This window comes from Lynx rufus, unplaced genomic scaffold (assembly GCF_022079265.1).
Source record: "Lynx rufus isolate CCGP_SWC_20201006 ecotype Redwood Valley unplaced genomic scaffold, mLynRuf1.p SCAF_14, whole genome shotgun sequence".
NCBI lineage: Eukaryota > Metazoa > Chordata > Mammalia > Carnivora > Felidae > Lynx > Lynx rufus.
In genome coordinates, this window is record NW_025814828.1 from 32,803,101 (window position 1) to 32,828,573 (window position 25,473).

The 25,473-nt window shown below is 40.3% G+C and overlaps 1 protein-coding gene across 1 annotated transcript in view; it reads left to right on the plus strand.

Moving 5' to 3' along the window:
- LANCL3 (LanC like family member 3) overlaps nucleotides 1–23,096 on the plus strand; it is a 95,651-nt gene extending 72,555 nt beyond the window's left edge. Inside the window, exons 2-5 of the mRNA XM_047076389.1 lie at nucleotides 4,573–4,696; nucleotides 7,930–8,127; nucleotides 14,827–15,034; nucleotides 21,894–23,096. Coding sequence (XP_046932345.1) covers nucleotides 4,573–4,696; nucleotides 7,930–8,127; nucleotides 14,827–15,034; nucleotides 21,894–22,053 — 690 coding nt within the window. The 3' untranslated portion in view covers nucleotides 22,054–23,096. The remainder of the gene's footprint in view (nucleotides 1–4,572; nucleotides 4,697–7,929; nucleotides 8,128–14,826; nucleotides 15,035–21,893) is intronic.
- Nucleotides 23,097–25,473: the final 2,377 nt, after the last annotated feature.

A 25,473-nucleotide genomic window follows, 5' to 3' on the forward strand; every position in this document is an offset into this window, starting at 1 on the left:
TGGGATGTGCCATGAAGTGTTCTCTCTTTTACTGGCCCCAGACCCTGAGGCAAGAGACACATCTTTGAGGCTACCATCTCCCCAAATTGCAGGAGGGAGCAGGGGGCACATATCCTAGCTACCTATAAATCCCAAGACCTATCCCGAGGATTGGAGGCTCTCTCCTGAGGCTTGGCACAAGGGGGTGTAGGAAGGAGAGCAGGAGCTCCAAACGAACTTTGAACTTCCTGGTTTCCTTTCTGCGTCAACTTTTCCTACCGTGAACAGCTTTTAGTTCCATCTTGACCCTATATGTCCTTCAAGTCTACTGTTTATGGTATCAACTTAAAGTTCAAAAATACCCAGGTTCTAACAACTCAAAAACCTTTTCCTCAAAGCTGTGGTCCATGGTTATCAAGTCCTTTTAATGTTCACAGGTGGTCAAATGGCTTGTTTCTTTCCTCTGGGAAGAAGCCTCTGCCAGCACATATGGTAGTCAAAGGATTGGAGTCAGATAAATTGCTGATGAAAACACCAAAATTAATATAAGATTTAGTCTGCTACATATTGGTGTGATATAGGAGTGGCTTTCTGCATTCCATGTAGATGGGCAATCACACACTCAGGACGTTTTGGACTGTTGGTTACTGACATTGGCACTGGCTGATCTCTAGCCATAGCAGGACTGCCACTTCAGAGGGCCTGTGGGTAGGACACTTGCCCTGGAAAGATGTGTGTGGTGAAGGAAGCTATCTATGGCTTTGGTTCATCGCATGGATTTCCTTAATGAAAATCTCTCCTCCACATGGAGGTGGTTCAACCACCGCACAACCTTCAGGTCGAGCCAGGAAACATAGCGTGGGCCTTATTGTTCTCTGTCTCTTCAATCTCAGAGTCCAGCCCAACAGGACTAGTTCACAACAGACACCTGTTTGAAAGCCAGTGACGGGCATCAGCTAAACTAATGAAACTGCTTAAATCAAACCACAGCTGACTTGCTTTGTATTTTTGAGATATTGTAATTTATTTTAATTCAGTGTAAAAAACAATTAAAGAACCAAATCCATCCAAGATACCAGTACACACATAGGCCTTAGGTGCTACAAATACAGGAGAGGGAGTTTGGGTTTGTTTTGGTAAATGCCTAATGGGCAGGGAGCCCCTTTTCTTCCATCCCGTCACTCCCCCTCCCCCCACCGCCCCACCCCACCCCGAAATGTCACTTCCTCATTCTGGGGCCTCCGCATCTCAGAAGCACAGTGGCCATCTTCTCAGAGGTAGAATGTGTGCTCACGTGGGCGTTCCTGTGTGTCAGGTGCAGGGATGGAAGAATGCCGGAGGAAGCAGACAGATGTGGTCATGTCTCTTCTTTCTGTGCTGTTTGCTCAGGGGGAAGAAAAAGAGCACACTCTTCATCTGTGTTCCTCCTCCACACACCTTTAATGAGCACTGTTTTCAGTTTTTATTTGCTCATCAATAAACCCAAGGGTAGGTCTTGTCTGTTCCCAGAGATAAAAAACTGCATGCATAACTGGTCTTTATCCAGCCAAACAAGCACAGTTTCTCTTTGTTTATCACAGTGTTTCAGGGAGATAAGAGGAAACCACCCAGACATGATGCACAGACCCAGGAGGTTTTGAAATCCTTTGTAAACTCATGCTCTATTCTGAGCTGTGGATTAGTGATGGAAAGAAAGGAAGAGGGCATCACATATAACCTAAGTTGATTTTGCTCCTAGTTTTAAAACAAGCAGGTGAATCCCCCCGCCCCCCCCCCACACACACGCAAAGAGACAGAGAGAGGGGAGAGAGAGAGAGAGAGAGAGAGGAAATCATTAATAAATGTTCAACTGAGGAAAGAATAAGCTGATTCAATTATTAGCACAGAAGTAAAAATAGGGAGAATTTTAGTAATTCAAATGAGAATATACCCCGAAAACAGTGGACCTTTTTCCTATCACAAAAACTTTCTGTCTTATGGATTCATACCAATATTGGCAGACAGGATCTAAGTTCAGTTGAAGAGCCACATATATTGCCAAGAAAACGTGGGCTGGGACAGGTTAGAATCCTATTTTAAATTTTTTTCTAATGTTTATTCATTTTTGAGAGATCAAGAGAGACAGAGAGTGAGTGGGGGAGAGACAGAGAGAGAGGGAGACACAGACTCTGAAGCAGGCTCCAGGCTCTGAGCTGTCAGCACAGAGCCCAATGCAAGGTTCGAACCCATGAACTTCAAGATCATGACCTAAGCTGAAGTTGGACACTTAACCGACTGAGCTACCCAGGTGCCCCAAGGTTAGAGTCCTATTAAGTCCATGCCTTTTGAGGCTCTTGCAGGTTTCTGAGAGCAAGGCAGCCTAGAGGGGTTGATGTGAGACTGGTGATGGAAGCTATTAAGTAGAGTAACACTAATAATAAACATAAGATCAGTTGGCACCGATAGAAAGGCACAAAGGAAAAGATGTTTTTAATAGCAAATGAAAATTTGGGGTAGCAATTTGAGTAGATGCAGGAAATCTCCTAGGAAATCATCTAGGAGAAATTTGCTATTGAGCTCTGGAAAAACCCAAGGTTGAGCCCTGAAATGATGGTGGGAGTGCCTGGGAGGATAGAATCGTCAGGAATTTAAGGCAGAAAGGAGAATACCCAAGAGACAAAGATAGGTAGCTAATGGAAGGAAAACTTAAGTTGAAAGCCACAACACCATTGCTTCAGAGCAACCAGATAGAAAATGAGGAGATAGTGAAGTCTTAGTGAAGCTGAATGGTGCTTCATGGTCTGTGACACATATTCTGCATTACTGTCTCTTTCCACCCTTAGGCTCATGAACTTAAATTGCCCTATGGTAGACTTTTGACTATATCTCATCTCCAGTTCTGGATAGTGAATTCCCTGTAGGGAAAGTATATGTCCCAGGCTTTCTAGAATTTCCCCTATAATACCGAGTATGGGGCCTCACTGGAATAGTAGCTCAGTAAGTGTTAATTGGCAGAATTAATTAGTTAATGAACAGCCTCCTCTTTAAGAAATTAATTAGGTAATCCCAAATTAAATGCTAGATTTGAGGAGCCAAAACCTGGATTATATGTTACCCTTCTCATGTTGAATAAGTCAGAGGAGCAAAACCCTGCAGAAGGAAAGAGAGAGAGGAAGAGAGGAAGGAAAGAAGGGAGGGAGGGAGGGAGGAAGGAAGGAAGGAAGGAAGGAAGGAAGGAAAAGAAAGAAATCATTAGTACTTTACTTCAGAAGGAATCAGTGAGTATAATGCTAGATATTGGGCAAAAAGATTTGAGGTGTGAGTCTTAGGAGAGAGGCCAAAATGGAATGGACTTTTCCTTGATCCTTGATTCATTCAATCAGGCCAAGGCTGAACTTTAGGTGATTTTTGGAGGGGTGGGTGTGGAGGTGAGCAGTGGCCATGGTTACTCTGGCTAGTAATTTTCTGCTGCAGGTTTGTGTTTTTGGAAGGTTGACTTTGTGAAAGCAGAGGTCTTGTCTACCTTGTTCGCTGTCATACCTCCAGCATCCAGAACAGCTCTCTTGCCATATAGTAGGGACTTAAGAAATAATTGGGGAAAGAAGAGAAAAAGGGAGGGCTCTGCTTTTCATGCAAGTAAACCTGGCACTTACTCGCTCCCTTATGGGTTACCAAAGGCCCCCTCAGGTTCTGTGTTAGCAATCAAAGATACCAAAAAGGTGAGATGCCACAGTCTTTGCCCCCAAATAAGTGATCGTCTAGTGGAGAGAGAGGGAGGGAGAGACAGAAACATACCAGGTGGTAAGTGCTCCTCCAAAGAGTCATGGTAAAGATAGAGTGGGCCAAAGGGAGCAGGGAGCATCTCATCTGCCCTGAGGAAGAGTGGGCAGCAGAAAACATCTCAATCCTGAGCAGAATCCTAATAAACTCAACGAGGCTTTGTAGGCTTGAGAACGTTTTAATCTCTATAGTCCTAAAACGGACTGTGGGTATATTGAGTCAACTATGGAAGACGGCGAGTCATTGCATTTTAGCCATTGTCTATTCAGGGTCATTTTGCTACTGAAAGTTATTTTGCCTTGGTGCCCACTGGACTTTGGTTTCATTCCGGGAATGCAAAGGCTACAGTGAGTCTGTCATGCGGCAGCGTCTCATAGAATTGTGGCTTTATAAGCGCAGTCTAAATGACACAGACCGAAGGCCCATTGTCTGGTCCAGACCTGCACCGCACACTGGGAGTAACAGCTTTGTTAAGCATGATGGGTTAGGCCCAGTCTTTGTTCTTTTCTGAGCACTTTCTCGTTCCAATGACAAGGATTAATGATACAACCACTGTAAAGTGGTCTTTGCATTTTATAAAAGCCTTTAGCAATAAAAGTGCGTGTTTCCCCATCAACACAGCAAATTTCCTGAAGAGGGTGGATAAACTTGACAACAGAAAGAGCATCGGTTGTTTGAAAAAAAGTTCTGGCTGGCGAAGCTTATTTACGCATAGGAAAAGGATGTGTGGGGTGGGGGGTGGATATGCTGATGAACTCTTTAACAAGAAAATCCAGAGTCTGAGGAAAAAAGAAGATCCTGATTGGACTTCTGCTTCTTGATTTCCTTACACAGGTACTGAGCCCAGCACAGATCAAATCAATTTGCCAGGCGATTCTGGACTCTGGGAAGCAGTACGCCATGAAAAAAAGGAAGCCATTCCCTCTGATGTACTCTTACTATGGAACTGAATACTTGGGTGAGTGAAGGTGTTGTTGGCAAAGTCCTGTAGGAAGAAGGGAGTCCCTGATACCCGCACTGACTACAAACTAGATTTTTTTGGGGGGGGGGGGCATAGGTCATTCCTCTTCATTTCACTAGAAACACTTTAAAATGCCACTTGAAAACAAATACTGATAGATACTACAAATCACAATTGAATGTTTGTTTTCATAGCTTGACAGAAGGGCAGCTATTGTAATGATTACTTTTACTAAAGACTAAAACCTTTATTCTAGATCGTGAGTTCATTGGCTGAATTTCACTGAAAGTTTGTGAACAGTTTATACACTCATTGCCAATAGTGCTAATGCACAGGGAAACACAATGAAGCCAGTAACAGTTTCAAGTGTTTAATGCTAGTGGGTTACTAACAGACTGCTTACTGAATCACAACGGCCCCTTTTGAGCTAGAAGGCATGTAAAGTGAAAATTACTTACTCCCCTTTTGAATCTTTCAGTGGCTCCCTGAAAGAGAGTCCTGAGCATGACTCGCAAGGCCATTTGTAGATTCCTGTTCCCTTCTCCAAACTCAGGCTTTATCTCCCTCCCTTTTCTGGGTCTGTGCAGCGTAATCTCCTCCAAGCCAAGTGTTCTCATATCTTCAGAATCTCTGTGCCTCTTCCTTTTCCCTAGAAGGCCCAGCCTCCTCCGACCCCTTCAGTTCTCTGTAATACTTCTACACAGACTTCAAGACTGATCAGACATCACCAGAGCTATTGAGAAACTTGGTGCTTTTGGAAAATGGGTCTATTGAATCCTCTCTGGAAAAACATTCACATGTTTCAGGTTTTGCCCTGAAGCAAAATTGGTCTGCCAAGTGTGGTCACCCTGCCACACTTATATTGGAGCCCTTATCACATCACACTCTATTTAGTGGCTTACCTGTCCGACCGCCTCAGCCGGCTTTGTGCACCTTCAGGATGTGGACTTTTGCTTACTTATCCTTGTGATCCCTGGTCGTTTACCAAGAACCTGTGCCTAATGAGGGTAACCAAATGAATGAGTGAATAGCTGATGAACAACTTTAGCAATGAGCATATGGACTGGGAGTTCTCTGAGAGACTTCTCAAAGAACCTTTAAGTTCCTGACTGAGTTTCTCTAGAATCAGACCTTGAGACAAGGATTTGGGTATAAATGGCTTGACCCTAGAAAGTGTTGATAGAGGAATGAGGAAGCGAGAGTACAGAAAAAGGTTAATAGAGGATGTAATAGTGAGCAACTGTGGATAACTCAGGCTTGGTCCCACTGGGGTCCCTGAAGGCTGTATAGAATGTGCCTCAGAATTATCCCACCTAAATGATGAGGAAACTGGAGTATTCATCCACCAACTCCCTGCTTCATGGGTTGAGGGGCTGCTCCCAGACCTGCTAATTCCCTAGGACTTCCACCCTGCTCCTGTGGGCTGGGCATACCCCTGTGGCCAGAGAAAGCCTCAGGCAGAATGATAAATGCTTCAGATGGAAGGTGAGGAGGAGGATAGGTGCACCAGAATGGTGAGTGTAGACGAGGTGATGGGCAGGACACTGACAGTGTCTGCTAGAGTTCCTTAATAGAACTATTCTTTCCATTTTTTCATCTTTTTAGAGAAATTAACATTCTAGACATTTACATGTATAGCACAAACCAGATGGCTATCTGATGCATAAATATTTTCCTGGAAAGTAAGCTTTTTTTCCCCTAACAATTTAAAAGCCATTGAAAGAAAGGCACCTTCAAGTATTACAACTGAATTTTAAGAAGAATCGTCTTTGACGGGATAAAACTGTAAGGCCTTTTTTGGGCAGTCAAGAGTTCCGAGGGCCTGAGTGCAAAGAGAAAGCTTCACAGTTACAGAGTTGAGTTTAAAGAACAAGCCCTCCAAATATATTGAACCCAGCACCTCCCACCAACCAGCATTCTACTCATTAGGAATGAGTGAAAACCCTGCAGGGCTGGGCTGACTTTTACCTTTGTTGAGCTAGCTCCTTCTCCGAAAGCAGGCTCAGGCCTTTGCTAGTATAGTACCCTATGCTGGAACTCCTAGGAATTCTTCAAGACTTGCTCAGATGACACTACCTGTGTAGACAGAACCTCAAGTGCCCCCTCAGATCCTCCCATGGTTCTCTGTTAGCTCCTGGTACACATCTCTCATAACAGCATTTATCACTTCATATTCTATTTGTCTATTTATGAGTCTGGCTTTTTCACTGTACCATATGGGGAGGTCTTCAAGAATCAGACCAAGTCACATGCATCTGTGTACCCCCAGGGTTTAGACAGTGCCCGATATACAGTGCTAAATGTGAAGGATTAAGTAAATTAATACCCGTTATTAGTGTTTAACTTTACAGAAGAAGGGATTTAGTCTGTTTTGTTCATTCATTTATCTTCAACACCGAGAACAGTATCTGGTACGTATTAGGTGCTTAATTCTGATGTGTTGAGTGAATGAATGAATTTTTAGATACCTAGAACAAATTATTTTTAAGCACTGTAGGAGGATTTTCATAAAAGCTATTGGTATGTTAATTACAAAGTTTAAATTTTTTTAATGTTTATTTGTTTTTGAGAGAGAGAAAGACAGAATGCAAGCAGGGGAGGGGCAGAGAGAGAGACACACAGAGGATCTGAGGCAGGCTCCAGGCTCCGAGCTGTCGGCACAGAGCCTGACGCAGAGCTCGAACTCAGGAACCGTGAGATCATGATCTGAGCCGAAGTAGGATGCCTAACTGACTAAGCCACCCAGGTGCCCCACCTTTCGTTAAAAATTTTTTTAAATTACATTTTATTTTTTTATGTTAATTGAAAAGTTTAAAAAAATCTTTTCTCTAAAACAGGGGTTGTCACTAACTATTTTTCTATAAAGGGATAGACAACAAAGATTTTAGGCTTTGTGGGCTATATGTCTCTGTCACAAACACAGCTCTGCCGCTGTAGCGCAAAAGGAGCCATAGATAACACACAAATGAATGAACGTGGCTCTATTTCAATAAATCTTTATTTACAAAAACAGGCAGTGAGTCAGATGTGGCCTGCAGGCTGTAGTGTGCTGATCCCTGTTCTAACGTATGCTCCCCAGAAGCCTAGTTCTTAGGAGCTTTATTATTATATGACTGTGTGTGCTTTCACATAATATTGCCATTCATTTTTTTATACTCTGTCCTTTCACTAAACAAAATGGGCTCTCTTCCCAGTTGTGTGAATTAATTATGCTTTGTGTGTTGATATAGGAGCGGCTCATGGCCTGTCGTCCATTCTCCAGATGCTTCTTTCTTACCACGAGCACCTCAAGCCCTCAGATCAGGAGCTGGTATGGCAGAGTGTGGACTTCCTCATGGAGCAGGAGCAGAACTGCAACTGGCCACCTGAGCTTGGCGAGGCCATCGAGAGGGAGAATGAGCTGGTGCACTGGTGCCATGGCGCCCCAGGTCTCACCCACGCTATTATCTGAAAACATTGCCTTTCACTGGGCTTAGCCAAAGAGAGGTGTTTTTCTCTGAGAAGTGACGGTATTTCTCATCTATGCGATGACTACATGAGATTGAAAGGTCAAGATGAAACTTGTCAAAGCTAAAAAAGTCTTGATCCGTAAAGGATCTCCAGGACTGATCGTGTAGTTTTAAAAATACATGATCAGTGTCTATTTGTATATAAATTAAACTAGCACTGTCCAATAAAATATAAGATGAGCCACATATGAAATTAAATATTTAGTAGCCTCATTAAAATGTAAAAAGACACAGGTGAAATGAATCTCAGTAAGATATATTTTATAACCCAACATACCCCAAGTATTATTTCAACATGCAAACAATTTAAAAATTAAGCTGTTTTATACCTTTTTCATACTAAAGTCTTGGAAACCCAGTGCATATCTTATACTGATACCCCATCGCAATTCTGACTAGCCACATAGAAAGTACTTAATAGGTACATTGGACAGTGTGGATCTGGAGGCTGCTAGTTCAAAATGTGGTCCCTGGACCAGTGGCCTGGGCAACATGAAGCTGGTTAGAAATGCAGAGCTTCAGGCCCCACCCCAGACCCACTGAATCAGAATCTGCACGTTGAAGATCCCTGCGTAATCTATATGTGCATTAAAGTTTGAGATGCACCATTCTATAATTCTTCAAATGAGGATTTTCATCATTACCTCATAAAAAGTCTAGAGAACTGAGAAGCCATTTGCAGTGAACTCTCTGGAATTGAGCCTAGAAACTTATCAGACTCCATCTTTTCTTTCTCTTTTTTTAAAAAAATCCCATTACACTGTTAGGCCTTCTGAGAAGGGGCAGTTTGAAATAAGTTAAATTCAAATAAATCAATTAATTTCAGTCGAGTGGCCAGGGGAGAGATTTAAAATAGCAAAATAACACAAAAAGTTTGGATTAGGAACAGATTTAATTTTCAAGGCTATGCTTCAATGCCGTGAGCACAACTGTAGAATATATTAGATTTCTCTGTAGTTTGTTACCTGATTTTTATTACTTCCTTTCCCCTCCTTCTCTAATTAATGTTCTTTAATCCCACTGTAATTCGGTTTTTTTCTTTGGTCCTGTCTCAGTTCAATAATAACATAAGTTTTGGCTCATTGGCCAGATTTTCTCTGCCGGCCGCATTTACCTAAGGAAGGGACTTCAAAGGCTCCTGTGTGTGCTTGTACCAGCGCCAGGCATTGTGCATTATGTCCAAGCTAATTCCCGCTGGTGGTAATTTGAGTCCATTTCTTCTTGCTTTGAACTTTTTGGAGAAAAACACGGTTGTTGACCATTCTGGAAATGCTCTCTCTTCATGTTACGCTCAGCACTCCACTTCCCATTTCCCGTGAATCATTTTGAGTGATGGTTTCTGGATATCCGCCAAGCACCCCCAGAATCCTTGAATTTTGGAGGTGTCCCATGTTAAATATAGAATATTTTAAAGGGACTCAATGTGCTGGTAAGAGCCCTATGAAGCATGGGAAGATAATCCATTAAAACAAGTGACTGGGTCAGTTCATTGATGTGGGTGTCTTACAGGGCACTTATTTCATCCTCTTTATATGCCACATGCCTTCTGTCTTTGTAAATCCGGTGCTGTAACAGTATAGCGTAGGATTCATCACCTTGGGGACTTTATTTGTCCTCATATATCATTCACGTTCAGTGTCTTGGTAAGATTAAATATAGGCTGCAGAGCAAAATCATTTAACCCACGTTTTCACTGGACTGCCCCAAATAAATCAAGTCACAAATGAATAAAGAACCAATTGGGGCCCGTTATTTATGCCAACCTGCACTCCCAATCAAGGGTATTAGTCTTCCTTTTATGAAATGTGCCCAAAACAGCATAAGAATGATTATAAATCTGATAAGTACAGGTTAAAAACCATCAAGATTTTTCTGAATTCAGCAACAGTACGCTCTCCCCAAAATTCTAAAACAGATGACTTAGAAAAATAATTTTCACTTGTTCGAGGAAAATATTTTTGAGGCTAGATTTATGAACAGCACAGATGGTTTGGGGCAGCAGGCTGATTCTGTGATTAAAAACCTGCCAGAGATAATCCAAATGTGGAATTTCATCAGTGATACCTTATCTCCCCCTATAATTGTTTCCTATTGACTGTCCTTCACCCCACCTCTACAGGTGACAGACAGCCTTAGTTACCATGTATGCGGTGTGGAAGTAGTTCTTGACTCGAAGTGAATAACCTTGGGTTCTAATTGTAGCTCCAACACTAACCACTAAATGACCTTGAGAAAACGCTTTGTGCCTTTTGTGCCTCTGTGTCTTCATCTGTGAAATGAGTGTGTTGAGATTCCTATGACCTCTTCATAGCCTTAATGATTCTGAAATGCAGGATGAGAGTCATTTACAAAATCATTAAAATAAATGCTGTGGCTAAAATAAACTCTGGATTGCATTATGTTATGTCACTACTGTGGTGACACTGACAGTGCATTTCCTTTACTCTGTGTGAAACACAGGTGTGGCTCTTTTTTAACATCATTTCACAAGGGCTCCTGAGTATGTGACCTTGAATGGAGAACAAGGGCTTGTGCAGTGCAAGCGTCTTTGGTCACTAAACCTTGTCGTGCGCTGTATAATGCACACCTCTGTGCAATTACGGACTGCACAGCGGACTTGGGTGGTGATTCTCCAATGTGTTGAAACTATGCATGCCAAGTCGAGCTGTCACAGGGCTCTGCTAGATTGCACGCTTGCACAGGTTTGGCTTCTCAAGCCATATTTCTTAAGTAATGATTTCTTCCCCCCCCCCCCCACTTTGTGTTTGGTAAACACATAATCGTCGCTGACTTAGGTTTCTTATCAGTGCTCTGGCGACAAAATGACACGGTTCCTATCAAAAGCAAAGAAACCCAACATCCTTCCTTTTAGATTAAGCAGCCTTACTTTGGATTTCAATGGGGTCAGGTTAGAATATGTTTAGAAGTCTTCTAAGGTCCCTTCCATGTACCATTCTGTGATCCAGGCTGCAGGAAGAGGCCCTTTGTCTCTTGCCAGAACCATAGAATCAATAGCTATTAAGCTGCCTTGGGCTAATACATCCGTTGGACCGTATCAGCCCTTCTTGTTTCCACACCTCATTTCCGCTTCAGGGTTGGCCTGTACCGGGGTGGGAAATGAGACGTTCTAAGGTCAGCAGACATTTGTGGAGCCCCTGCCATGTCAAATGCCATGCCACAGACTAGGGGAGCAAAAACGGATGGGATGGAGTTCCTGCCCTTGGGTGGTTTGCACTATCCTAGGGGAGCCAGGCATATAAACAGGTAATTTTAATATGATATAGTGTAAGTGCTAAGATTTGTATAGGGAATGACGGGAACTCAGGAGAGGGATTCCTGGTGCCCCTCCAGGTTTAGGGAAGGCTTCCAGGAGGCAGTGATGCCTGAGGTAAGTTGGCCAAGCCAGGAAAGTTGGGAAGTGTGTTCCAAGAAGAGTCATTCAGAGGCTTGGAACCACATAGTGAAGGAAGGGGAACTGTGGGTGGTTTGGTTTTACTGAAGTGAAGAGCTTCAAGTAGGTAATGGAGGAGAAGAGGAAGAACAGAGTCACAAAGCTCAGTCACAAAGGGCTTTCTGTGTCTCACCTGGATACCAGCTTCACCTGGTCCTGAGGGGAAGCTGAGAAGCACAGATTACACCACAGAGTTGGTCCATCTTGAGGCAGGAGAGCTGACCTTTGGTATCCCTGGGTCAGCCAGTCATTGGCTGAAATCTGCGGGGCTGGTGGGCATATAGCATAGCCTCCCATTTGACTGAGGGCAAATCTCCCAGGAAGAGGGCAGCTGTGAGCTTTATTAGTGGCCAACTCCTAGCAACTGGGAGATGGGGCGCATGCCAGTAAGGTCAAGGGGATCCAGCAGAACACCCAGGGCTTTCAGTTCACCTGGCTAATACCTCCTCATCTTTGGTAGTCAGGCTAGATTGTGTCCCTCCCCCTAGTGGGCCTTTCCTGCCTCTAGGTGTGGGTTAGGAACCTCCCTGTGTGCTTCCCCTCACATAACCTAACGGGTGCCTCCAGTTAGGTTATAAACACTATGAAGGCAGGGGCTATTTAAAACCTGGGACACCTACTACTGTACCTGGCATATGGTAGCTACTCAGTATCTTAACAGCCACCAAGTCCTGTGAGCCTTTCATTATTTAGCCTCTTTGCCATCTTTCTGCCAACATGATCAGCTCATAGCTACCCCATTGTACTTCTGCAGGTCTCTCGACACCACTGTGGGACATTTTGTCTGTAATGCTAATCCTGTCATTAAAAATAAAAACCGGGGCGCCTGGGTGGCGCAGTCGGTTAAGCGTCCGACTTCAGCCAGGTCACGATCTCGCGGTCCGTGAGTTCGAGCCCCGCGTCAGGCTCTGGGCTGATGGCTCAGAGCCTGGAGCCTGTTTCCGATTCTGTGTCTCCCTCTCTCTCTGCCCCTCCCCCGTTCATGCTCTGTCTCTCTCTGTCCCAAAAATAAATAAACGTTGAAAAAAAATAAATAAAAAATAAAAACCAACCAATCAGCAACAAAACACTGCACTGCTGGTCTTCATGTGGGTTTTTTGTCCTGGCTCCAAACCTTTGCCTTGTTGATCTCGATGCCTAGAATGCTCTAACTCATGTTGGGCCTGGAGTTGCCTATGCATTCTACAAAGTCCTGAAGAAATCCTACTTCTTCTTTTTTTTTTTTTTTTAGTTTTATTATTTAGAGAGAGAGAGAGAGAGAGAGAGAGCACAAGCAGGGTAGGGGCAGAGAGAGAGGAGAGAGAGAATCCCAAGCAGGCTCTGTGCTGTCAGCGTGGAGCCAGACTCAGGACTTGAAGTCACGAACCATGAGATCATGACCTGAGCTGAATCAAGAGTCGGATGCTTAACTGACTGAGCCACCCAGGTGCCCTGAAAACCCGACTTTTATCCTAGGCCTCACCCAACTGTCTCCCTCAGGGAACTTCTACTTTTCTGATCCCAGTAGTGTTATTAACAGCATCATTCATTTTATGCTCCAACAGCATCATGAACTACATGTCCTATTACGTGTCAGTCACATGTACAAATTTTTCTCTCCCTTTCTAGACAGTGCCTTCCTGAAGGTCAGGAATCTTGTTTACCATTTATTTTATATTACCCGGGGCCAGGACTGGCTACATAATTTGGAGGGCCCAGTACAAAGTGAAAATGCAGCCAACTTTTAAAAAATGATTATTCATTTCAAGGTGGTAACATGCCCATGAAGCAAGCCCTGCCTGGGGCTATATATACAGTAATCAATGAGCGCTTACAAATGAATGGATGCAAAAAATGAATAAATGTATAAATAAGTTCAGTTCTTTCAAAATCATCTTTCAGCTGGTGGGAGACACTTTGTTCCTAGAACTGAAGAAAGACAATGCTATAGGTGACCATTGTCAGTGATTCACTGGAAAGCCTTGGCTGAGGAGAGCCTGTTGTTATATGCTAAACATAGGAAGTGTTGAAGGATAATTTCTAAAAAGAGATTGAAATCATGACTCATACAAATATAAAATAAACATACGTCAATGATTTTATTTAGCTCATTAATTAATGAGGGAACCAGAAAGGTGTTACAGTTGGTTTCAAAGGAAAATCCAAGGAGCAGACGTACTTCTGCCTATTAGGAATGCTGACATGAGTTTGCTTATTAGATGCAAAGCTGGCTGCTTCTGAGGGAAGTCAATCCAACCTCTACCAGACAGAATGTGTTTTTTAGGAATAGGAATTATTTACATTGCTATCAGTTTCCTACAAGGTAATTTCTAACTCCACAGAGTTGTAAAATAGCCTAGTCAAAATGCAATGAAAAGCAGAGATAACCCTAGTTGAGATAGCTGCGAAATTCTAGTCTTTCTCACTTTATGTAGGAGAAAGGTAGAGGCCATTCAGGAGAGAGAGTGATCTTGCGTTACTAATCTCCTCTCTGAATATGAGCACCTGGAACTTGGGGGAAATCGTTTCTATTAATAGCTGTCACTTCTCTTGTTTCTGTTCCTGCCCGTGTAATTGAGATTGCCTTTGTTGAGGAGTTTTGAAGGCAAGTGTCTTGCTTTGGAACAATTGAGTAGGGAAGGACTGGCTTCACAGCTGGATTAGAAGTCTTAGCCAAATCGTTTGGAATCATCATTGTTTCTGGAAGGACTCCCAGTTTTGTCTTAAGAAAAGGTGTATAGTTATAAGTACTTTAACATTACAAATTCTGAACCCCTGTGGGGGAACAGCAGACTGTGTAAACACTTAGCCATTTCAAATAGCCAGCTTTACATAATGCTTACCAGAGTATGCATCATTAAATATTAATCCATTTGTAAATTACGGATTTTATCACTCTATGTACTTGTTGCTTTTTCTCCAGGGGCCAATACCACAATACCATTCAAACAACTTAAACTAAATTTTACAGGTAAAATTCTAGAAGGTTCTATAGCATTGCTACTCAAAATGTGGTTCCTGGAAGGGCATTTGTTAGAAATGTGGTATCTCAGGCCCCTCACCTCAGACCTACCAGATTAGGATGGGTATTATGCACTGGTGATTTGTAAGCCTTTTATAGTTTGAGAAGTTCTGCTCAATAGCATCAAGCCCAAAAGTCACCTCTGATGTCTTTGATGTTTTCACAGGAATTGCCTACCTGTTTGCCAAAGCTTATCTCGTTTCCAAAAAACCACAGTACCTGGACACATGTATCCGGTGTGGGGAACTTACGTGGCAGAAGGGCCTGCTAAAGAAGGGGCCTGGCATTTGCCACGGTGTGGCTGGCAGTGCCTATGTCTTCTTGCTGCTGTACCGGCTCACGGGAAACTCTAAATACATCTACCGAGCCCAAAGGTCAGCTTCTCTGCACATGTATTTTTTTTTTCCTAAATGACATGTATTTTTTTCCTAAATGTTAATCTAATTCATATTCTGAATAGGTAATAGGGTCACATAGTTTGAGAAGCGAAAAAAGAAATACATCAACTGTGCACTCCAGCAACTCGGTTCACTTCCCAGGTGACCATCGGTGTTACCAGTTTCTTAATGATCTTCTCAAAGATATTCTGTGTATATAAGCGATAGGTGTACTATATATAGAGTTTTGTCTTTTTTTTATACCAGTGGTAGCACCTTGCTATCTTAGCGGTTACCCTAAGTACATAAACGACTCTTCATTTTTATTGTTGCATAATATTACATCATATGATGAACCAGAATTTAGTCACTGGGTCCCATGGAGAGGGATATGTGGATTATTTCCAATCTTTTGCATTACAAATAATGCTATCATGAGTAACCTTGTGTTTATATCATTTTGCATGTGTATGGGTATATCTGAAAGATAAAGCTCTAGAAGTGGAATCACTGGGCCAAAGGGTGTGTATATTTGTGATTGCTCTTTTATTGCGGTAAGAACATTTCACATGACATCTATCCTCTTAGCATATTTTTAAGTATATGATACCATATTGTTAGCTATTGGCACAGCATTGCAGAACAGATCTCTAGAACTCATTCACCTTGCATAGCTGAAACATTATGCCCATTGAACAATAATTTTCCACTTTCTCTCTGCCCCCAGCTCCTGGCAACCACCATTCTATGCTTCTATGAGTTTGGCTATTTTAGATACCTCATATAAGTGTCATCATGCAGTATTTGTTTTTTGTTTTTTGTTTTTTGTAACTGGCTTATTTCACTTAGCCTAATGTCCTCATTTATCATTTAGAACGGTGTCTGACACATAACTGCGATGTAAGTGTTTGCTGTTATTATTACTAAGAATTAGAGTTCTATCATTCCAGATATTTCTCTATGCACAAATGCATGTTTGTATACCTGTGGATATCTACCTATCTATATATGTATATATTAATAAGATCCTACTATTACGTATGTATAATAATACTATACATACTGTTCATAGATTATAATTTTAAATGAACAATTTTTAAGGGATATCCTTTGTTTTGGTTTGTATAGATCTATATCTATCTCATTGTTTAAATGACTATATAGTTATTCATTAAAGATGTACCATGATTAATTTAACCAGTCTTTAAGTAATGGACACTTGGTACCTGTGCAATCTTTACTAATAGCAGACAAAATTGTCCCATGTATCTAGTGCATACATAGCTATGCACTTGTGCAAGCATTTCTTGTCAGAAAAATTTAAAAATTGAAGTCATTAGACTCATAGGTCTCTCTAGCCTGTTTTTTTTTTATCTTTTGCCCATTTTTTCCTATTGTGATGCTTATATTGAGAATTGTAACTCTGTTACAATATATGCTGTAAATATTTTCCTACTTTGCCATTTGTCTTTCTACTTAGCTCATGATCTTTGGCCAGACCAAAATTTTAAATATTTTTCTTGTCAAACTTTCAAGATTTCTGGATTTTGTGTTAAAAAGACCTTTGCCACTCCAAGATTACAAAAATATTAATTTACATTGACTTTTACTACCTTTGTGATTTTAACTTTTAAAAAATAAATGTATACCTCCTTCACCCATTTCTCCGACCCATTTAAAAGTTATCTTAACTTTCAAATCTTTGATTAATCTAGAACTTACTTTTTTTTTAATGGTGTTATCTGGGTATCTATCTTTGTGTTTTTTAATGAAAAAACAAAACTTTCCATTAATATCTGTTGACCAATTACCTGAATGATTTGAAATGCCAATTTTATCGTAAACAAATTTATATAAACAAAAATTTATATAAATGTTTGTTTCTGGACTTGCCATATTTTATTATTCATTTGTTTCTAGTTTTTCTTAGCTATTTTCTCTCATTTTCTCTTCCAATTGTATTTTAGAATGAATTTTCAAATTTCAAAAACTCCTGTGTCAATTTGACTGGAATTTCAATAAATTTATAGTTTATTTAGTGAGAATTAACATCTTTAGAATGTTGTTTTTCTATCCAGGAATATGGAATGTTTTCCCTTTATTTAAATTTTCAGAAATATCATTTGGTAAAGCTTTGATCTTATGAAGAACGTCTTGCATGTTTCTTGTTAATTTTTATTCCTAGATATTTTCTGTTTTCAGGTTTGTGAGTAAAATCTTTTCCTGCATTATATTTTCAGGTCATTTATTACTGCTATTTATGAAAGCTTTTTAAAATATGCATATTATTGCAGTTTAGCAATCTAAGATATACTTCTTGCCTATAAATCTACATGTATCTTATAAACATCTTGGTTTTGATAGATATAATGATATATCTGGCCACCTTTCTGAACTCCATTACTATTTCTATGAGATTTTCATTAGAGTCCATTGGGTTTTCTAAACAGACACACATATTTGCAAGTAATTATAATTTTGTTACTTCCTTCCTCATTTGTATACTCCCCCTCCCACCTTTTTCTATTGCCTGGGTCAGAATCTCTATAACAGTGTTCATTAATAAGAGTGATAGTAATGCTGATTTTATTAGGAATGCTTCTGTGTTTCACCCTGACGTTCGAAATTTATCCTTAGGATGTTCATGTCAGATCATGACACTCCTCTGTTCAGGATAATCCAGTGGCTTCTCATATGCCTTAGAGTAAAAGCCAAAGTGTGTCCTCTGAACGAACGGCATTATAGGATCTCGCCTCCCATTACCTCTGTGACATTATCCTCTACTCTTTTCTTTCTGGTTCTTTCCACAGTGGCTTCCTTGTGATTCTTTTAAGATACCAGGTGCAACCTACCTTGTGGTCTTCGAAGTGTCAGTTCCCTCCACCTGTAATGCTCACTTTCTACATTTATCTCCCATCCCCCTCACTTCATTCAAACCTTCACTCTAAAGTCGTTTTCTCAGAAAGGCCTTCCCAAGCCAACTTACTTAATATTCAGTGTTAAAAAACATGATATATTGGGGCGCCTGGGTGGCTCAGTTGGTTAAGCGTCCAGCTCTTGATCTCGGCTCAGGTCATGTTCTCATGGTTCATGAGTTCAAGCCCCACATTGGGCTCTGCGCTGACGGTGCAGAGCCTGTTTGGAATTCCGTCTCTCCCTCTCTCTGCCCCTTCCCCACTTGCTCTCTATCTCTCTCTCAAAATAAATAAATAAACTGTTAAAAAAAAAACCATAAAATATCCTCTATGATATTTGCCTGTATGCACTGAGGGAAAAATACTAACGTATGTCAGTCCTCCATTTGAAGCTTCATTGTTCAGGAATTCTGTTAACATATTTTGATTCATGGCTGCCTAATCTGTTTGGTTGCAGCCTGACCCTTTATTTCCTAAATGTAGAAAAAGAAAGTGATTTGGGACTCTGTCTAGACTAATGCAATATCACCTTTGGGATAGATTTCATCAGAGATTGTCATGCCCTAGAAAGCCTATTAAAAAGGGCCAGAATGGGGCATCAGGGTGGCTAAGTTGGTTAAGCATCCAACTCTTGATTTCGGCTCAGGTCATGATCTCAGGGTTGTGGGATCAAGGCCCGTGTCATGCTCCACGCTGAGTGTGGAGCCTGCTTAAGATTCTCTTTCTCCTCCTGCCTCTCTCCCCTGCTTGTGTTCTCTATCCCTCCCTGAAATAATAATAAATAATAATACTAATAATAATAAGGGCCAGAAGAACCACTCTGTTTTTCTGGTAGACCAGTCCCAGCTTACAGAGTCTTAGTTATAAGGTTCTGGGGTCCAGGGCCCTTCAGACAGCTTCCATTTCTCACTTATAGGTAGAGCCTGAAAATGTGCAGGTAATATCTGAATATTTGGGGGTCACTGCATTTAATGCTTTAGTGTACTGAAATTTCCACGTCATTATAATTCAAAGTTAAATATGTCATGGCCCAAATTGGGGAAACTTGCCTAATTTTGGCAGTTCCTAAAACAGTAATGTCAAACAATATGTACCTTTCTTTAATAAACATTACTTGGTCATCAGTTGAAATTTATAGTTGCAAAAAAAATAGATGATAATGATTTCAGATTTTTCTATCATTATTTAATTATTCAGGTTTTCTACCTCTTCTTGAATTAATTTTGGTAGTGAAGATATCTCTATGAAAATACTTAGTTCATATGGATTTTCAAATGTTTTATGTAAAGCTTTAACAGTAGAGTTCCATGGTATTTTAAATTTCCCATATCTGTGATTATATGCCCTTTTGCATTCCTAATGCCTTTCCTTTCTGGTCAGACACCAGCGTTTTGTCTAGTTGTTCATCCTTTCAAGGAACTGAGTTTTGGTTTTGTTTATTGATTCTTTTTGTTTTTCTTTCACTGCTTATTTCATTACTTTCTGCTTTTATTTTGATTTTTCTAGTGTTCTTTTCCTTTATTTTCTACAGTCAAAAAGGTTAATTAGAATACCTTACACCTTTCTAATAATAGCAATAATAACAATAATAAAATCCTCACGTGAATGAATTTTCCCGAGTTCAATTTTTGTCATAATCAATAGGTTTTGATATGTAATGTTCTCAGTGCCTATACTTCTTTTTAGTTCTATAATTACCATTATGACTTATATTTTCACAGAATTTTTTAGAAAAATGAATTTGTTATTTTGAATTTTGCATCAGTGTGTAGATTTTGAAACAGTCATTATCATTTTAATATGATAACGCACGATACCGTTCAGAACACACTGAAACTGCTACTCTCATACATTTCTGGTACTCTTATAAATTGCTATAAGGCATTTAGGAATTATTTTGAAAAGCACAAAAATGTTTATCATATTATTTTTAAGTAAAAAAAAATGTAGGAGACTAAATATTGTACCGACAATAATTTCAATAATAAATAAATCAAAGCTGAGGGGAAAAAAGGTCAGAAGGAGAAAGAGAAAAATTAAAGTATGGTGGAATGATAGTCTCTGTTTTATAAATATTCTGCTATGTTTATGTGAAGAACGATATATCGAATGCTTGTCATATGCTCGGAGCCTAATATATGGTATCTTTAATCTTGGCCAAGAATCTTTTTTTTTAATTTTTTTAATTTATTTTTTTTAATATATGAAATTTATTGTCAAATTGGTTTCCATACAACACCCAGTTCTTGGCCAAGAATCTTACAGAATTCTGCAACTTCACCATTTTAAAGTCAGATTAAGAAATTTGCCAAAGGCCGTATAACGTGAAATTATCAGGGTTGAGTATCTCAACCCCAAATGCTTCCTTTTTCTTAGTCTAGGGTTTGTGAATTTACTTGAGAAAGTATTATGTGTCGAACTGAAATGTCGCATTGTCTTCAACTCTGAATGTGTGTAGTAAGCCACAGGAGAATTAGCAGTGGCTGTGACTCTCACCAGTAGAAGTCATAGATATTCTCACATCATATGACTCTTGTTGCAGATATTATGAAATATATTTGACTCTCATTGCTACTTGGAAATGTCAGCAGCTATTAGACCTGCTACTAGATCTTGTTATTTAATGTGTTAATAAAGAACACATACATTATTATTCCACAAATTTGCTTTAAAAACTTCTGCTAACTGTGCCTTAATATAATGAATTTCCTTGGGGATCCTATGCATTTTGTTTTCTGAATTTGAAGACTTTCTTCTGGAAGGAGTCCAGACTGCAAAATGATCTGTGGCACTGTAAAGGTTATGATTCCTTGAAGCTATACTTTGAAGTTTCATTGCATAATTACAAATTTTGAATTAACTCTTAAGAGGTGTCATTATTCTACTGTTTAAAATCTTGAACCCCATTTAAAAAGTACATACTCAGGAAAACAGTTGGTAGAAAAATTGTACCAAACAGAATTGCAATGTGTTTCTTGCTGATTTATTTTAAGCTGCTCTTGATAATTCCAAGAGCCCTAAAAAAGATCAAATAAGTAATTATGCTTTGCAGGGCCCCTCCTTACATAGTAGCAATAATCTAAATTTATGGCAGTTTCAGCTCTCAGGCCTTACCAACCCGTGAGTTCCAGCCTCTGAATCGGTGATTGTTTGTGTTGTTGACAGAAACCAATAGAGCAGGTCCCTAAAGAGATGACACAGGTCACAGCATTTTCAAAGCTGTAAACTACTAAAAATGTTACTCATTATAAATAATTTGGATAGGATTTGTGGCAAATACAGGTAGAAGAAAAAGGATCTTTCATGGAGAATCTAGAGGCCAGTGATTTAGTTTTAAGGCAGATGTCCTAAAAATAATCTATCTTGTAGCTGAGTTTGCTATTTGATGTCATGATTATAAAATGTTGCTTGCCTTTTCCCATTTATCTTACTCCTTTGTTTGCCCAAAGCACAGATTGTATAAAACCTTGCCCATTTATTTTCACAGCCTCTGCTCTCTGTCACATATAAATGAAACCCAGCTCAGAAATGATATGCCTGCAGAAGCACAGCGTATTTACTCTTTTAAAGGAACAGTCATATATCAGCTTGCTTCTATTCAAGATAAATAAAAAATATGGCTATTTATCTGTCTCTTTTACTTTTCACTATTGGATGACAGAAGGAATGAAGTCCTCAGAAAATACCAAACTGCTCTGCTTTGCAAACTCTGACAATAGTTGAATTTGCTTGTCAAGATAATTTATTGTGAAACATACACAGTGATATAATGGATCCTGTTTAAAAAAAACAAAAAACAAAAAACAAAAAAAAGCTTTCTTGAAATATTATACAGTTCCAGAAAGAAAATGGTGCTAAAACTTTAACTTATCAGAGAGGAGGAAGAAGCAATCCAAAACTAATAATATGTTAAAAGTGTTCATATTTTCTTCTTCTCTTAGGTTTGCTGAGTTTTTATTTACCGAGGAATTCAAGGCTGGTTCTCGGGTCCTTGAAAGTATATACAGCTTGTATGAAGGCTTCTCCGGGACGGTGTGCTTTCTGATCGATCTGCTGCAACCCAATCAGGCGGAGTTCCCTCTCTTCAGCGTCTTTGTCTAGAAGGCTCCATCTCCCACTGTGGCCCTGCAGAAGGTCCCTGAGATTTCCCAAGCCTACCCGAGGCAGTTTCCACATAAGCCACATTCAATGGTATCACAACCATGAGCCTTAACATTGCCGCCCGGAAGGAAGGGAGGGAGAGAGGGAGAAGGCAGGTGAAGGCAACATGATGCTAGACTTAAGGGAGAACGGTTTGAGAACGTGCAAAATAAAGACACCACAAGTCCTCTAAAAACTGTAGAGATTTAACATTTCAGGGAGTAGATGTGAAACCTGAGATCAGAGGAAAAAGGGAAAGAGAAATCATGGTTTTCAGTTATGGCATAGAAAACAAAACTGAAATGTGGACTAGGGTAATAAAATGGCAATACCTTTGCAATTGGAAAGAGAATTTGACCATTTATGGGTGCCTTCCACCCCTAAATTCAGAAATAAACACAACCGAAAGCTAAAATAATTGCCCAGCTGAAAATTGCTAGCTAGGTGGGATGAAATGTCAGGTTGCTAAAGGACAAAAAAGGAAACTCCTGGTTGTTCAATCCCTTTACTTGTTGAAATTCATGATTTTTACTGAATGGAGAAGTTTGCATATGAATCTCTATTTTTAATCACTACCCTGATCACTTTAAGGGAAACATATCATAACTTTTTTTAAGATTTTATTTTTAAATAATATCTACACCCAACACGGGGCTCAAACTCACAACCCCAAGATCAAGAGTCGCACGCTCTTCCGACTGAGCCAGCCGGCCACCCTGAAATATATCATCACTTAGTTTAAATCTTGAAATTCGAAGTTTCTTTAGGCCTTGCATCTCTTTTCCTGGTTCCTTTTTCTTTCCTAAAGCTCAATTAGAATAGTAAAACTCATAGGCTAGCAAATACTGTGACAAGTGTTGCTGTCAAGTGTTTTTCTCAATTTGAAGCGTGGGCTGTGTATTGTCTATTGTTAATCAATATTAAAATGCTTGTGTAATCCCTATGAAGCTATCAGCTGAATTGTAAAATACCCTCGTGGTAAAAATCACTCACTCGTCTCAAAGATCAGGGTAGCCACTACAAAGGTATGTCATTTCTGCCTTTGAAGGAATACTGTGTCCCCTGGGACAGGCAGACCCTGGCTGAAGAAGGGACCTGGTGATGGTGAAAAGAACATTGCTAAAGTTTCTGCTATTAGATTAACACATGAGTAAACTCCCTGGCTAATCACCTTACTTTCCAAGACACAGGCTCCACTAGAAACTGTCTACAGTACCCACTGAGCCAAGTTGCCATATTAAATCCAACGCTCCTGTAAACACACAGAAGTTGTAAAACTACTTCAGGTAAATAGGGGTTTGCAGAACACTGTAGAAGCATTTGTCAGATGAGAACACACACTGACCCTTTCCTAATACTTGGCCACTGGCAATTTCATATATCAGAGGAGGGAATTGTGTACTGTATAAGATTTAAGAATTATTGAAATAGTCATTAAATATTTGCATATGTGATAGATGTAAAAAATATATATATATACATATTCTACATCTATCTCCATGTAAACCTAAACACTAAGTTCAGTTGTTCCTAACTTCTTGATTTATAAACTGAGAGGAGTTGGGGATATTCTGTTGCCTAAGAATGTGTGTGTGTGTGTGTGTGTGTGTGTGTGTGTGTGTGTGTATGTGTGTGTGTGAGCACGCGCTGGCATGTGTGTGTGTGTGTGTGTGTGTGTGTGCTGTGCGTGTGTGCACGCTCATTTTTCTGGGAAGAGGTTCTCTAGCATTCATAAGATTCTCAAAGAATCTGTGGCTGAAGAAAGGTAGGAGGTACCTTTGTATATTTTAAAACTGAATGTTTACACTCAATCAGAACAAGGTTGGACAAAATGGTTCGAAAAGCATGCACCTTTTTTGTTTATTGTTTCCTTTTCATATCCTCAGATATAAATATATAAAATTGGCCTCAGTTGTTCATTTTTGAAGATACTCAGGTTGGAGCAGCACCACATAAATAACAGCTTTCAGATGACTCCCAAAGTTGGGTTCTAGAGGTTCTTTCCTGAATAGTCAAGGCCTCTCAGAAAGCCTTACGTCAAAATGCCTTGTATGGAGTAGTCTCCTTTTGAAAGGATGGTGGTATTTGCTTTTCAGCATCTGTTGTTTTTTTTTTAATGTTTATTTATTTTTGAGAGAGAGAGAGAGACAGAGACAGAGTGCAAGCAGGGGAGGGGCAGAGAGAGAGGGAGACACAGAATCTGAAGCAGGCTCCAGGCTCTGAGATGTCAGCACACAGCCTGACACGGGGCTCAAACTCACGAGCGGTGAGATCATGACTTGAGCCAAAGTCGGATGCCCAACCGACTGAGCCACCCAGGCGCCCCTCAGCATCTGGTTTTAAATTCATTTCCTTTGGCTGGAAGTAATAAGCATCCTATATACAGGGCTTAATGGAAAACATGCTTTTTTCATCATCCAATAACCCCTTGAGGTGATTTAGGCCATTGATCCAAAATCTCACAGCCAGGAAGGGGCAGAATGAGGATTCACATCCAGGGTTTCACTTCACAAGTGTATTTATTCAGTATCCTAGACTAGAATCTGGGGATATAGCAATGAACAAAAGTACCCCTGGAAGGTACCTTCTGTTTCTGTTTGCTGACCCTTCTACTATTCATCCGTGAGACCTTAAACCTAAAGCACTCAGAAGTGATCATCTAGTTCAACATATCAGTTTCATTGCTAGGAACTTCAGAACAATTGGACCCATTCCTGCCCACCCACCCTTTTAAGGTCTAGCAGGGTAACTATGACATTGTGCAGACCCTTATGAAATGACAACCCTTTAGGGTGTCGAATCCAAGCAAAGGCCATGTTCGAGTGTGTCTTTATGAATTGACACCTTGGTAATTTAGAAACAAGGGTAAGCTTGTTTAGCATTTAAACATGCTGAAAGTTTTCATTTTCCTGAAAGAGTAGAATTGTAGGTTTAGGAAGATCCTCTTCTATCTTGTTTTCCCAAGAAGTGGGGAAAAGACCTTTCAGTGTTGCTGTTGAAAGCATGACATGGCACTTCTTATTTAATTAACTAACTTATTCCCTTCTTTTTTATTATTTTTTTTTAAATTTTAAAAATTTATTATATATATATATATAGAGAGAGAGAGAGCGCATGCGATGGGGCGGGATGGTGGGGGGACGACAGGGGCAGAGGTGGGGAGAGAGGGAATCCCAAGCAGGCTCCACACTCAGCGCAGAACCTGATGCAGGGCTCCATCCCATGACCCTGGGATCATGACCTGAGCCAAAATCCAGAGTCTGACACTCAACCAACTGAACCACCCTGGCGCCCCCAATTTATTCCCTTCTAAGCAGTAACACCCTTTTTTGAATAAGTGCTTAGGCAGGTTGCCTCGTGAAGGCTACAGGGGCATTTTCA